The 14,978-nt window shown below is 42.4% G+C and overlaps 1 protein-coding gene and 1 long non-coding RNA gene across 8 annotated transcripts in view; one reads left to right on the forward strand and one right to left on the reverse strand.

Annotated features, from left to right (window-relative positions):
* LOC130297704 (uncharacterized) overlaps positions 1–14,978 on the forward strand; it is a 53,311-nt gene that overhangs the window by 35,776 nt on the left and 2,557 nt on the right. The window lies entirely within an intron of this gene.
* The window catches only part of BPIFB2 (BPI fold containing family B member 2), a 57,280-nt gene continuing 42,954 nt past the window's right edge, over positions 653–14,978 (reverse strand). For 3 of the 7 annotated variants that reach the window (XM_056550450.1, XM_056550449.1, XM_056550451.1), the window contains 7 exons: positions 14,494–14,547; positions 11,941–12,111; positions 11,321–11,388; positions 10,221–10,272; positions 5,566–5,629; positions 2,933–3,009; positions 654–905 (listed from right to left, as the gene is read on the reverse strand). In XM_056550450.1, coding sequence (XP_056406425.1) covers positions 864–905; positions 2,933–3,009; positions 5,566–5,629; positions 10,221–10,272; positions 11,321–11,388; positions 11,941–12,111; positions 14,494–14,547 — 528 coding nt within the window. In that variant the 3' untranslated portion in view covers positions 654–863. Of the gene's footprint in view, positions 906–2,932; positions 3,010–5,565; positions 5,630–10,220; positions 10,273–11,320; positions 11,389–11,940; positions 12,112–14,493; positions 14,548–14,978 lie in introns of all 7 variants that reach the window. The other 4 variants (XM_056550452.1, XM_056550453.1, XM_056550454.1 and 1 more) reach the window with 2 other exon arrangements.

Below are 14,978 nucleotides of genomic sequence, written 5' to 3' on the forward strand. Positions count from 1 at the left end.
CTGGAGATCGAGCCGGCGGCGCTAAGACCGAGCAGACTGCATTGCTGCCCCCATAGACTGCAATGCATTTCTGGGTGGATCTTTTGTGAGATCTGCTTAGAAATGCATTGCCATCTATGGGGACGGAAATGTAGTCCGCGCGGTCCTAGGGCCACCGGCTCGATCTCCGGCAGAAATTCTGCCCAGAAATTCCACAGTGTGAACCTAGCCAAATTTCTGCTAAATGTACATGATCGCACACTCAGCTCTGGTACATGTACACAGTGTTTACCAACTAGGGTGCCTCCAGTTGTTGCAAAACTGCAACTCTCTGAATGCCATGTTTTGCAATACATGGAGGTATTCTCGTCGGTAAAAACTGATATAGAGGTAAGGGGACAGATTGTTTAGCAAAATTACATATTTTTTAAACCCAGAGACTCTGTGTACTTTATAAAGATTTATGATTTTACTATCATTTGTAATAAGAGTGCCGATATTCGCAATAAAAATCCGCATTACGAATATTCATGCTCAACACTATAGCCTAGTAGTGATGAGTGCGAATATTCGACATGCAAATTTTTACTGCGAATATCGGTACTTCACAATTTTGCGAATATTTAGAATATAGTGCTAAGAATGAACATAGCGAATATGCGAATTTCGCGAACATAGGACGAATATTCATCCATATATTCGCGAAATATCGCGAATTCGAATATTGACCCTGCCGCTCAACACTATTGCTTAGTGCTGTTTTACTCTGCAATGATTGAGGAAGCATAGCACAGCCTTTTATTCAGGGTAGACGCTTTATTCGGGATTTCTGCTCTCGCTTTATACGTGAATAATGTTTCTCTGAAGATGAATATTTCTATTGTTCACTTGACGTATTGAAGGTCACATGACACGACGGCATATTCCTGTAAGAACGAAAAATAAGGTTGTTAAATAGTGAAGAATAATTCATATTTAATAAAATCTCTATAAAAGGTATTTTCCACCCTTGTATACTTCCTTGGGCTCCCCATTATTAACTCTTTCCTGGCCTTATCATACAATCGTTATGACAACATTTTGGCTATCATGGGGGCTTGACGTCTATGTATTCCAGTGTTTCCCAACCAGGGTGCCTCCAGCTGTTGCAAAACTACAACTCCCAGCATGCCCGGACAGCCAACGGCACTCTGGTTGGAAAACACAGCTATAAGGCCTTCCTTCTCTTATAGACACAGAGGGACATGTTTTACTCCCTGCTCGTTCTGGTGATTGGTTAATTTCCATTATATTTAATTATTATGTTTTCTTATTCTTTGTTCTTGACTCCTCTGTTATATGGGATTTGGTGTCACCCTCGTGCCCCTTTTATCCTTATATGAGATTACCATGGACTTTTATTCATCAACATATTTTTATTGTTTATTAATTAATTAATTTAGTGTTTATTTATTCATTTAATGATTTATTTAATGCTTTTTTGTTCATATCATATATGTATGTATTGTTATTCTTTCTTTTTGAATGTATTTATCAATATCATTGTTTTTATTATTTATTTATTGTGCATTTATTTCTAAAAAAAAATGTCATTCATTCATTTATTTATTCATCTTTTTTATTCATTTATTATTTCTTTATTTACTTATTTTTTCTAGTTAAATAAAGAAATAATAAATGAATAAAGAAGATGAATAAATAAATGAATGAATGAATGATAAATAAAAAATATAAGCAAATAAATGAATGAATAAAAAAAATTAATGGCAAATAAATGAATACATTTATAAATAAATAAATGAAAAATAAACAATTTTTCTTTATTTATGAATGTATTTATCAATATCATTGTTTTTTATTATTTATTTATTGTGCATTTATTTATAAAAAAAATCATTAATTTATTTATTTATCTATTCTTTCTTTATTAATTTATGTATTTGTCATTTATTTGTTCATTTATTTTATTTTCATTCATTTATTATTTATTTTTTATTCATTTATTTATTTATTTATATATTTTTTTATTTAATATTCATTTATTCATCTTTTTTTATTCATTTGTTATTTATTTATTTACTTAAAAATATTTTATGTATTCTTCATCTATTATTTATTCATTCTTTTATTCATTAATTTATTTATTTATCTATTTATTTATGTATTTACCATTTATTTATTTTTGTATTCATTTATTCTCCATTTATTTTTCATCCATTCATTTATTTATTTATAAATGTATTTATTCATATATTTGCCATTTCTTTTTTTATTCAATCATTTATTATTTATTTATTTACTTATTTTTTATTTAATATTTATTCATTCATTTATTTGTTCATCTATTGTTATTTTTTTTATTCATTTATTATTTATTTATTGTTTATTTATTTACTTATACATTATTTTTTCATTACGGTGTTGCATGCCTATTACGGTATTGCCTATATTAAATGCCTGCATTGAAGGACTGTGTATTTGTGCAGTTTAGAAGGCACGATAGACACCTCTAGTGTCCGTTTATGGTAACACGCATTGTGTCCTGGTCCGCTGTCATGCTGGAGTTTGCATAGTCAATATGACTGCACTACTGTACACAGTGGGTTGCTGGTGATTTCTACAGATAACCTAGCGGCGGGTAAACCCATCAAAAATTTTAACTCTTTGTATCACTGGTGTTCACTGGTTGTCTGTGGTGGTTTGAATAGGAGTGAGATTACGGTCCCGGGAGTTTGGTTTTAATATGATGATCTGTATTCCTAATGTATGAAACCTCGGAAGGTGAGCAGCAACAACTATAGTTTTATTTATTTTCTGGTAGTGAGTCGTGACGTCTACACAGGAAGCGTCCTTTCTCCTTAATTTTGTCTTTTCATTATAGGCAACCAAATAACCTGCGTTAAATCATACGGTTATCAGCTGTGGACACCCCCAAACCCCATGTAACACTTACTTCCTTGACCTCTATAACCTCATGGATAAGGTGCACGTTGGGTAATGACGGCAGAGACACTCCAACACTCAGGTCCTCTGCGAAATTAAGAATATTTATTAAAGTAATTATAGGAACAAATAGTCCATCTTTTTCAGTTCCGAAGAAGTGGGGACAATAAAAAGTCTCTAAGCAACTGACCACCACAAGGGATCTGCTTCCGAAAAAGCAACAACATTCTGTCAATATGGCAATATGTAAGAATGTAGATAGAATGCACTCACCCCTATAAATGGCTTGCTTAAGAAATTAATTCTTTAAAAAGCAGTAAAAGTACAGCGGGTAGAATGAGTGGAGCAACCTCGCGCCGCGAGGTTGCTCCACTGATTCTACCCACTGTACTTTTACTGCTTTTTAAAGAATTAAGTTTATCAAGCAAGCCATTTATAGGGGTGAGTGCATTCTATCCACATTATAACATATTGCTATATTTTCGGAGACTTTATATTTTCGGAGACTTTGTCTGCTCTTTGAATAGCACCCCCGTACAGAATCTACACGTGTGTCTATGCCATCCAGCTAGTTGGACGTTAGGTCAGGTGTGCGGTTGCGGACCAGCTCTACATTGTTTGAGTCTGTCAATAAGGGAGTGACAAGTAATGTCTTCCCCAATTACCTGTGAATACATTGTTGGCAATAGGGGGACTAATATGTATGTTCCCTATTGGGTTTATATTTTAAAAAGTACCTGTCACCAAATAAACATTTCTAAACTAACTCAGGCTATGTTCCCTAACACCCCTCCCACCCTTAAAAAAATGTCAGACCTTTAAAAAGCTGTGTATCATTCCTTTATTCTTGCTCACATTGTGCAATCTCCCAGCAGGAGAAAGTGGGTGTTTCCCAGCAGGGATGACATCACTGAAGCCTGCTGGGGGACCACTTCCACCCTCACATGGTTGCAGTGCTGGGATGAATAGAAGACCTCAAGCTCTGTGCATCTTTCAGTGAGTCTCTATGCATGTTTCAATGAGACTCTTTGCAGCTTTCAGTGAGGCCCTATGCATGTTTCAGTCTGTGCAGCTTTCTGTGAGAATCTGTGGAGCTTTCTGTAATGTCCGTTTATTTGTTTTTGTATTTTTATGTTTAGGTGTGTATTCACACACTAGTTTGTTCATAGCAGTTTGCTATTCTACTTGGATAGGGAATAGTTAATGCTCTGAGCGAATCAGAACTCGGGAGGAGTTATTTAGCCAGAGTTCTTCTGCATTCTGGAGCTGGTTATTGAGTGCAATACTACTATGTCTGTTTGTGCCATATTCTGACTTTGTCTGCTTAAGCATTTACCTTGTATTTATCTTGTAATTTTATCTGGGTTTTTAGCCATGGTTATATAGCATGCTGCATGTATTTTAGTTCTGCTCTGTCTGTGTTCACACTGTGCCTGAGTCTAGTTTGTACCCTGTGTTCTGTATGTTATATTCTTGTTCGGTATTCTGGAGTCTATTCAGACTCATCCGGTTCTAGTCTAGTGTTTCATGTATTCTATTTCCGTTTCCTACTGGGTCAGCATTTTGTCCACACGGTGAAGTGTGTCCGTTGGCCAGTAGCCTATTTGGCTTTATTATTAATAGCTTCTCCTATAGTGGAGTGGGGAGTCCAGTTTGTATGTTCTGTGTCCCAGTGTGAACAGTGTCCTATATTTATAGCCTGTTGGGTATATCTGATCTTTGTCCTTTGTACTTGTACCTGTTTGTGAACAGAGTCTTATGTTACCTGTTCAGTTTAGTGTTTTGGCTCTCAGTTCTTCTGTTTATCCCCTTCATCTTCTGGATTCTGCTGTATACTCATATCTTGCCTAGTCTTGTTCATTTTATCATGTCTGCCGTTTATCTGATATCCGGTTTATGAACTGTTCGTTAATTCACTATATTCTGCCCTGTTGGTGTTTGTGTTCTGTCTGGTATATCTGGTTGTCTAGTAGTTTTCCGTTTCTGGTCTGTGACCGACTATGTATATTATGTGTTTTTACGCCACTACACTTTAGCGCAGGAAGGGACCGGCGCCCAGTTTTCGATCCATAGTTTAGGATGAATGGGCAAGTAGGCAGGGAGAACGGTTTTAGGGTCAGTTTAGGGCTCACTCTCCCTGTCCCCTGGTCGGTCCTTGACACTTTCTGTGCAGCTGTCAATCAATCTCAGTGCAGAGAAGCACTTCCTGAATTTGGTCTCCTGCCAGGCTGGGAGGAGACCAAACTCACTGTATTAGTTGTGGCAGGGAACAGAACAGAGCCACCTAGTGGCCGATTTTTCTATTACATTTTAAACATATTTATGTTGATAATTTTAAAAGAAAGTGAATGGGAAAGTGTCTGCTAATTACACAAGGAGCACTATATTAAAAGTTTTATTCGGTGACAGGTACTCTTTTAACATATGTTTAATGAAGAGGAAGAATTCTAGTGAAAGATTGTCAAGCTGGTCCTCTGATGCCATAGTTCCAGGCTGGCCAGTATATGGCATCTAACAGTAAGGGACTTAGTTAGATGATGCACAACTATCATGTAGCCCCAATTTACTTTTGGCCTAGTGGTCAATAAGTCCATCTCTTCCTATTAGACTTTACACTTCTTGTATTGACACCATATTACTTACGGTTAATCTGGATAAGGTAGGCCTTCTCAAACACATTGCGCATGTACCCGGCCAGCACTGAGGGCTATGGTAGAAGCACAAACCTATGTTATACATACCATAGTGCTATGACAGCGAATAGACAATGCAATACAACCAATAAAGCTAGATAAGAAATAAGAAAACGGCAGCCACCATTGTGTCATTTACTCATAACCTTCCTACATCCTCTTCACTTGCAGACCGCTTTCTATAACCACCAACAATAGGGAATGACACCTACTCTCTGCTATTCATTCTGATTTATTGAAGATTTTTTTTAACTTATTGATGATCTATCATGTTGGTTTATATTTGCCCCAACATTCAATGTCACCATTTTAATTCCCACGTGGCATGAAAATAAGATGTGGGAACCTAGATTGACTAAGATATTACTTTGACTTGATGAAGCATTGAACCCAACATTGGGTACAACATTGGCCAGTGGTGTACATAGAAGAAAATGGGCCCCCAAAGAAAATAGGCCTCTTATTATGGCTTCTGGTATGGTAATAGGCCTCTTATTATGGCTTCTTTTATGGTAAGATGCCTCTTATTATGGCTTCTGGTTTCCTCTTTCTTGCCATGACCCATTGGTATATACCCCCCACTATTAATTTGCTTACAATGCAGTTAAGTCATTGTTTTCTGAAGCAATGGCATCCTATTTAACCAGGATGGGACCCCCTCTCTCCAGGGGCCCAATAGTAGAAGCATGGACTGGATGTAACCACCAGAACAGTACCCGTAAAGCTGTACTTGTACCCTTAAAGGGGTACTCCACCCCTAGAAATCTTATCCCCTATCTAAAGTATAGGGGATACGATGTCTGATCGCGGGAGTCCCGCCGCTGGGGACCCCTGCAATCTCCCTGCTGCATCCGCCATTTGTTTAGGGGCGTGACGTCACGGTCTTGCCCCGCTCATGACATCACGACCACGCCCCCTCCCATAGACTGATGGCCGTTACGCCCCCTCCCATAGACTTGCATTGAGGGGGATGGCCATGACGTCACGAGTGGGGGCGTGACCATGACGTCACGAGCCTCCACCGCACATCGCCAGTCATCCGGCACGGAGCAAAGTTCGCTCCATGCTCGGGATGTCTGGGATGCCGCAGCCGAGATCGTAGGATTCCCCTGCGGAGGGACCCCCGCGATCAGACATCTCATCCCCTATCCTGTGATAGGGGATACGATGTCTAAAGGTGGAGTACCCCTTTAATCTAAAGTAGACTACGGAAGTCCAAGATTCTTTATTGTCCTGATAAAAATCTTGGAGTTTTAAATCTTAGACATTCAGAGACATTTTGGTCAATAAGAAGAATCAAAGAAAAGAAAAATAGCCAGCACAACTACCTAATACACGAGTGCACGTTGCTGTGGAAATTAAAAGTATACAAAAAAGAAGGTTTCAGCAGTATTCTTGGTCAAAAAATGGAGACTCTTAGCGCACTTTTTGATCAAAACATGTCCCCCATCAACCACGCGGAGGTGGCCTCTTGTCGGATGGACTCTAACATGCTTAATCCACTCACCTCTGCTGGGCCTTTTTTCTCTGACTGGGTGACATGCTGGATCCACTATCATGTCACCCAGTCAGAGGCCATATGCCCAGCAGAGGTGAGTGGATTAAAGTGTACCTGTCATCAACAAAAACGTTTAATATAAATAATACCATTATATGTATATTTGTAATATGCATTGATTACAAAATATGTATATTTTTGTCCCTACAGCTATTGTCTGTGTGTCTATATGAGGAGACCAAATACAGGAAGTGAGGGTGGACAAGCAGGGCTCTGTACACTGAGGACAAGCAGGGCTCTGTACACTGAGGACAAGCAGGGCTCTGTACACTGAGGACAAGCAGGGCTCTGTACACTGAGGACAAGCAGGGCTCTGTACACTGAGGACAAGCAAGGCTCTGTACACTGAGGACAAGCAGGGCTCTGTACACTGAGGACAAGCAAGGCTCTGTACACTGAGGACAAGCAGGGCTCTGTACACTGAGGACAAGCAGGGCTCCATACACTGAGGAAAAACAGGGCTCCGTACACTGAGGACAAGCAGGGCTCCGTACACTGAGGACAGGCAGGGCTCCGTACACTGAGGACAAGAAGGGCTCTGTACACTGAGGACAAGCAGGGCTCTGTACATTGAGAACAAGCAGGGCTCTGTACACTGAGAACAAGCAGGGCTCTGTATACTGAGAACAAGCAGGGTCCTGTACACTGAGGACAAGCAGGGCTCTGTACACTGAGGACAAGCAAGGCTCTGTACACTGAGGACAAGCAGGGCTCTGTACACTGAGGACAAGCAAGGCTCTGTACACTGAGGACAAGCAGGGCTCTGTACACTGAGGACAAGCAGGGCTCCATACACTGAGGACAAACAGGGCTCCGTACACTGAGGACAAGCAGGGCTCCGTACACTGAGGACAGGCAGGGCTCTGTACACTGAGGACAAGAAGGGCTCTGTACACTGAGGACAAGCAGGGCTCTGTACATTGAGAACAAGCAGGGCTCTGTACACTGAGAACAAGCAGGGCTCTGTACACTGAGAACAAGCAGGGTCCTGTACACTGAGGAGAAGCAGGGCTCTGTACACTAAGGACAAGCAGGGCTCTGTACACTGAGGAGAAGCAGGGCTCTGTACACTGAGGACAAGCAGGGCTCTGTACACTGAGGACAAGCAGGGCTCTGTACACTGAGGACAAGCAGGGCTCTGTACACTGAGGACAAGCAGGGCTCTGTACACTGAGGACAAGCAGGGCTCTGTACACTGAGGACAAGCAGGGCTCTGTACACTGAGGACAAGCAGGGCTCTGTACACTGAGAACAAGCAGGGCTATTTACACTGAGGACAAGCGGGGCTCTGTACACTGAGGACAAGCGGGGCTCTGTAACTGAGGACAAGCGGGGCTCTGTACACTGAGGACAAGCGGGGCTCTGTACACTGAGGACAAACGGGGCTCTGTACACTGAGGACAAGCGGGGCTCTGTACACTGAGGACAAGCGGGGCTCTGTACACTGAGGACAAGCAGGGCTCTGTACACTGAGGACAAGCAGGGCTCTGTACACTGAGGACAAGCAGGGCTCTGTACACTGAGGACAAGCAGGGCTCTGTACACTGAGGACAAGCAGGGCTCTGTACACTGAGGACAAGCAAGGCTCTGTACACTGAGGACAAGCAAGGCTCTGTACACTGAGGACAAGCAGGGCTCTGTACACTGAGGACAAGCAAGGCTCCGTACACTGAGGACAAGCAGGGCTCTGTACACTGAGGACAAGCAGGGCTCCGTACACTGAGGACAAACAGGGCTCCGTACACTGAGGACAGGCAGGGCTCCGTACACTGAGGACAGGCAGGGCTCCGTACACTGAGGACAAGAAGGGCTCCGTACACTGAGGACAAGCAGGTCTCTGTACACTGAGAACAAGCAGGGCTCTGTACACTGAGAACAAGCAGGGCTCTGTACACTGAGAACAAGCAGGGCTCTGTACACTAAGGACAAGCAGGGCTCTGTACACTGAGAACAAGCGGGGCTATGTACACTGAGGACAAGCGGGGCTCTGTACACTAAGGACAAGCGGGGCTCTGTAACTGAGGACAAGCGGGGCTCTGTACACTGAGGACAAGCAGGGCTCTGTACACTGAGAACAAGCAGGGCTCTGTACACTGAGAACAAGCGGGGCTATGTACACTGAGGACAAGCGGGGCTCTGTACACTAAGGACAAGCGGGGCTCTGTAACTGAGGACAAGCGGGGCTCTGTACACTGAGGACAAGCAGGGCTCTGTACACTGAGGACAAGCGGGGCTCTGTACACTGAGGACAAGCGTTGCTCTGTACACTGAGGACAAGCGGGGCTCTGTACACTGAGGACAAGCGGGGCTCTGAACACTGAGGACAAGTGGGGCTCTGTACACTGAGGACAAGCAGGGCTCTATACACCAAGGACAAGCAGGGCTCTGTACACTGAGGACAAGTGGGGCTCTGTACACTGAGGACAAGCGGGGCTCTGTGCACTAAGAAAAAGCAGGACAGTGTGCACTGAGGCTCCTAGCCCATACATCAGGATGATTGACAAGCCAGGAGTCTGCACTTATCCCTGCTTGTCCTGCCCTCACTTCCTGTATTTGGACTCCTCACACAGACAATAGCTGCAGGGACAGCATTTTTCCCCAAAAAATATACACAATTTTTAACCTATGTATATTACAAATATACATATAATGGTATTATCTACATTATATAAAAAGTTTTTGTTGACGACAGGTACACTTTAAGAATGTTAGGGTCCATCCAACAAGAGGCCACCTCCGCGTGGTGGATGGGGGACACATTTGATCAAAAAGTGCGCTAAGAGCATCCATTTTTTTTTACCAAGAGTGCTGCTGCAATCTTCTTTTTTGTGTATATATATATATATATATATATATATATATATATATATATATAGTACATAGCCACCTACTGTGTCACCCTATGAGGCGCTCTGCCGTTGGCTGTCCCAGCATTAAGGGAGTTGTAGTTTTTCAACAGCTGGAGGCACACTGTTAGAAAGACACTGGCCTAAGGAGATAGCGAACACTTAGCCTTTATATTAGCCCTGCTTAGTACTATAACTTACATTACATTTTCCTTTTCCAAAAGAAACTGATGCCAATACAAGGTTAAGATCTCTGCAAGAAAAACACAGAAACACAATTAAAGCTATAAGTTTATCTATACCTTAGTCTAATCCTAGTCCGCAGGTAGGATCAATGATATATGTTAAAGGGGTACTTCGGTGAAAATTTTTTTTTTCTTTTTTTTAAATCAACTGGTGCCAGAAAGTTAAAAAGATTTGTAAATTACTTCTATTAAAAAATCTTAATCCTTCCAGTACTTATTAGCTGCTGAATACTATAGAAGAAATTCTTTTCTTTTTGGAACAGAGAGCTCTTTGCTGACATCACGAGCACAGTGCTCTCTGCTGACATCTCTGTCCATTTTAGGAACTGTCCAGAGTAGGAGAAAATCCCCATAGAAAACATATGCTGCTCTGGACAGTTCCTAAAACGGACAGAGATGTCAGCAGAGAGCACTGTGCTCGTGATGTCAGCAGAGAGCTCTGTGTTCCAAAAAGAAAATAATTTCCTCCATAGTATTCAGCAGCTAATGAGTACTGGAAGGATTAAGATTTTTTTAATAGAAGTTATTTACAAATCTGTTTAACTTTCTGCCACCAGTTGATTTAAAAAAAAAAGTTTTCCACCGGAGTACCCCTTTAATGACTTTAAAGGGGTACTCCGCCCCTAGACATCTTATTCCCTATGTAAAGGATAGGGGATAAAATGTCTGATGGTAGGGGTCCCGCCACTGGAACCCCCCTAATCCCCCCGTGATCTTCATGCAGCACCTGGCATTTGAACCAGTATGTTTAGAACGCTGGGTTCCAGCAGCGGGAGGAGAGACATCATGCCACGCCCCTTTGTGACATCACGACCCCTCCATTCATGTCTATGGGAGGGGGCATTACGGGCGATGCTGCAAGGAAATCGCGGGGTGTCCCAGCGGCGGGACCCCCGCAATCAGACACCTTATCCCCTTTCCTTTGGATAGGGGATAAGATGTCTAGGGACGGAGTACCCCTTTAACTTCAGTTTATGGATGGGTATGATGTCACCTAAATAAGCTGATCTATAATAAATGTATAATAATAAGTCAACAGCCAATCCGATCTCTTACCCCTGCAATGATAGAGCGGCCTTTAACTTTCCTCCTTTAACGTCCAGCTTGGCGAGTAAATTGGTTCCCTGGAGACATAAGGAGGTGTGAGCAGAATATTAATCAGTGATTTTACTATCGTAGACTGAAAACGAGGACCCCGATATGTGTCCTAAGGGCGTCAATCTAGCTTGGACAACCCTGAATGGGTGAAAACCAAGGAGGTGAAGGGAGGGGGTATGGCTGGATAAAGTGGAGGGGATGTGATTCTATATTTCTGCATATGTATTAAAGGAAAAACAAAATGTTTTCTAATCAACTGGTGCCAGAAAGTTATACAGATTTGTGTCCCCGCCTCGTAGGGCGTGCACGCGCTGGAGCTCTGAGAGTTAAAAGGCCAGTGCGCCCTTGTATTGAGGGGGGGGGGGGGGGTGTCAGCCACCGCTTCGTGTGGTGGTCAACATGCCCCCTTCCCGCGGGCTGTCGGGGCCCTATACAGGAGATCGCGGGGGGCCCCAGCGGTCGGATCCCCCGCAATCTGAAACTTATCCCTTATTCTTAGGATAGGGGATAAGTTTTTCAGGACTGGACTACCCCTTTAATATTTGTGTGACGTTTCTCATGGTTGTGTTCACACTCACCACATTGACTGTCATCAGATGCTGGATGCGTAGGTCGGGCATGACAACAAACATCTCTACGTATGGATTGATCTGGACTAACAGCTGGTTGGACTTCAGAGTGACGATAGGTGTTTGGCTGAGGACGATATTCATCTTCACGGGGAGGGACTGAGGGTATTTCCAGCTGATCTGAAAGAAAAGAAAGTATTCACAATTTAAAGGGGTACTCCGCCCTTAGACAGCTTATCCCCTATCCAAAGGATAGGGGATAAGATGCCTGATCGTGGGGGTCCCGCCGCTGGCGATCCCGGCTGCGGCACCCCAGACATCCAGTGCACCGAGCGAATGTCACTGCCCCGCCTGCTCGTGACATCACGGCCACTCCCCCTCAATGCAAGTCTATGGGAGGGGGCGTGACGGCCGTCACGCCCCCTCCCATAGACTTGCATTGAGGGGGAGTGGCCGTGACATCACGAGCCTTTGCCGCTGAACCGGCGCTGCACCTAAGACATCTTATCCCCTTTGAATATGGGGTTAAGATGTCTAGGGGCGGAGTACCCCTTTAAGGAATTGTCCACTTTAGGAAATTCCTCCTAATCAGACCGTTCCCCTGGTGACCATAGGGTGCCATATTGTTTTCCTAACAAAGAATTATACCCAGCAGCAACTGTTACATTTTCCAGCAGCGCCCCCACAGGAGGAATAAAGCATTACATGGGTCTCTCTGAAATCAATGGGCTTCCTGTGTAAATACCACGGTCCACCGGAGCTGATCCTCATAGCCACTCTCCGCTCTGATAGATGATCAATCTGAATGGAAGTCTATGGCCCCCGATTTACTCTTGTGTTCCCGATTTATTGAGTTGTGTACCAAAATTTAGTCCCACCTTGTCTACACCAGAATGTGCCCCAAAATGATAAATCCAATCCAACTAATAACCCTCCAGATTTCGGTGGAAAAAAGAAAAAAGGGTGTGGTCACCTTTTTTCTCCATTATCTGACCAATTTACTAATGTTTTCACTGCCCAAAAAATGTTCTCACCATTTTCACTTTTCATACTTATACTGTTAACATCTTATTTAAACTTTTTATCAAATTTGTATTTATTTAGTTAGAAACTCAAAATTATACATTCATTTTTTTTATCCATAATTATATCATGTTTGATGTGTTGCAATTTTTGTTTATTTAAAGGAGTATGCCAGGAAAAAACTTATATATCAACTGGCTCCAGAAAGTTAGAGATTTGTAAATTACTTCTATTAAAAACTGTTAATCCTTCCAGTAGTTATCAGCTGCTGAAGTTGAGTGGTTCTTTTCTTCTGACCACAGTGCTCTCTGCTGACACCTCTGCTTTTCTCAGGAACTGTCTGAAGCACTTGAGGTTTGCTATGGCGATTTGCTCCTACTCTGGACAGTTCCTGAGACAGACAGAGGTGTCAGCAGGGAGCACTGTTGTCAGACAGAAAAGAACAACTCAACTTCAGCAGCTGATAACTACTGGATTTTTTTTATAGAATTAATTTACAAATTTCTTTAACTTTCTGGAACCAGTTGATATAAAAAAAAAAATGTCCTTGAATACCCCTTTAAACTACAAACCTGAATGTGAGTTTATTTATTTTCTGTGTCCTTTTTGAAATTTTTATTTACAATTTAACTTAAAGAGGTACTCCGCTGCTCAGCGTTTGGAACAAACTGTTCCGAACGCTGTAGCCGGTGCTGGGAGCTCGTGATGTCATAGCCCTGCCTCCTCATCACGTTGCACCCTGCCCCCTCAATGCAAGTCTATAGTAGGGGGCTATGACATCACGAGCTCCTGGCGCCGGCTCCAGCGTTCTGAACAGTTTGCTCTAAACGCTGAGCAGCGGAGTACCCCTTTAAAGTGGTGGCATAGTAGCACAGTTCAGTAAGGTCGGATCTTCACAGCATTGTGGCAAAGTTCATAGTACCCTGGTGGCACAGTTCTCATTTCTCTTTTTATCTTTTTGGTGTGTTTTTTTTTGTCTTTTTGCCCCATTTGCTCCAGGCCCCTTGGGGTTTGCTCAAGAAATGTGCTCACTTAGGTTTTTCGGTTTCACTTGCCAATATTGAGCTTTTGTCACAATTTTCTCCTAAATAGTAAATGCAGTAAAAACAGGAAGGGAAAAAATAGGAAGGGAATTCAACTAAGGCTATGTTCACATTGCTATGCTTCCACCTGTTCAAGGTCCATTTGGCTCTTTTATGTTGCTCCGAATGGGCCCTGAACAGGTCGAAGCACAACTGACACCACCAGGTCCCAAAAGATCTCATTGACTTGAATGGTGTCCGTCTGGTGTCTGATATTTTATAAGAGTTGAGTAGAGGAAAAAATAGGACATGCAGTATTTTTTTTCCGTTCATTTTTTCCCTTCCTTCTGACTGACTAACTAACCAATGGTTATCTTTGATACTGATTACTTATTTTTGGTGGTGATGGTATTCTCCGAGCAAATATCTAAAGTTGGCTGGTGCCACATTATATAGTATTACGGGAGTCCATTTACATTATATTATAATTCCATCATGTGAAAATAGGTAGACCTACCTCGGGGATATGGGATCCCAGCACAGATGTTTTCAGGTAACTACCCACAGAAGCCTACAGAAAAATATCCCAAATATGGTTCATGGTTTATTGAACAGATAACTAAGGATCTATTGTATACATTTAGATATTAATTTTAAATGTAAGTTTAACACATATCAGAAATAATATATAATAACAATTAAATTAACCTTAAATATGCCCACTGGCCACTTACATCTCAGCAGTCATCTCCATACTATCAGAAAGGGGACACCTCTGAAGGCAGATAACACAGGGTCCACCAAAGACCATAGATGAAGAGGAAAGCTCAGCTTCCTCCCCACTCTTCCCAAACAACAAAAACAAAGGGGGTTCTCCCTGGTGCAATGTTCTAGGGCTCAAACAGTTTGATAGAGAAAACCCACTAGAGAAAACCACATGTGGATGGGTACAGCACTATTATAGGCATGGATAGATATACCTTGTTCACTCCGCCTGGTGGT

The sequence above is a fragment of the Hyla sarda genome, chromosome 13 (assembly GCF_029499605.1).
Source record: "Hyla sarda isolate aHylSar1 chromosome 13, aHylSar1.hap1, whole genome shotgun sequence".
Classification (NCBI taxonomy): Eukaryota; Metazoa; Chordata; class Amphibia; order Anura; family Hylidae; genus Hyla; species Hyla sarda.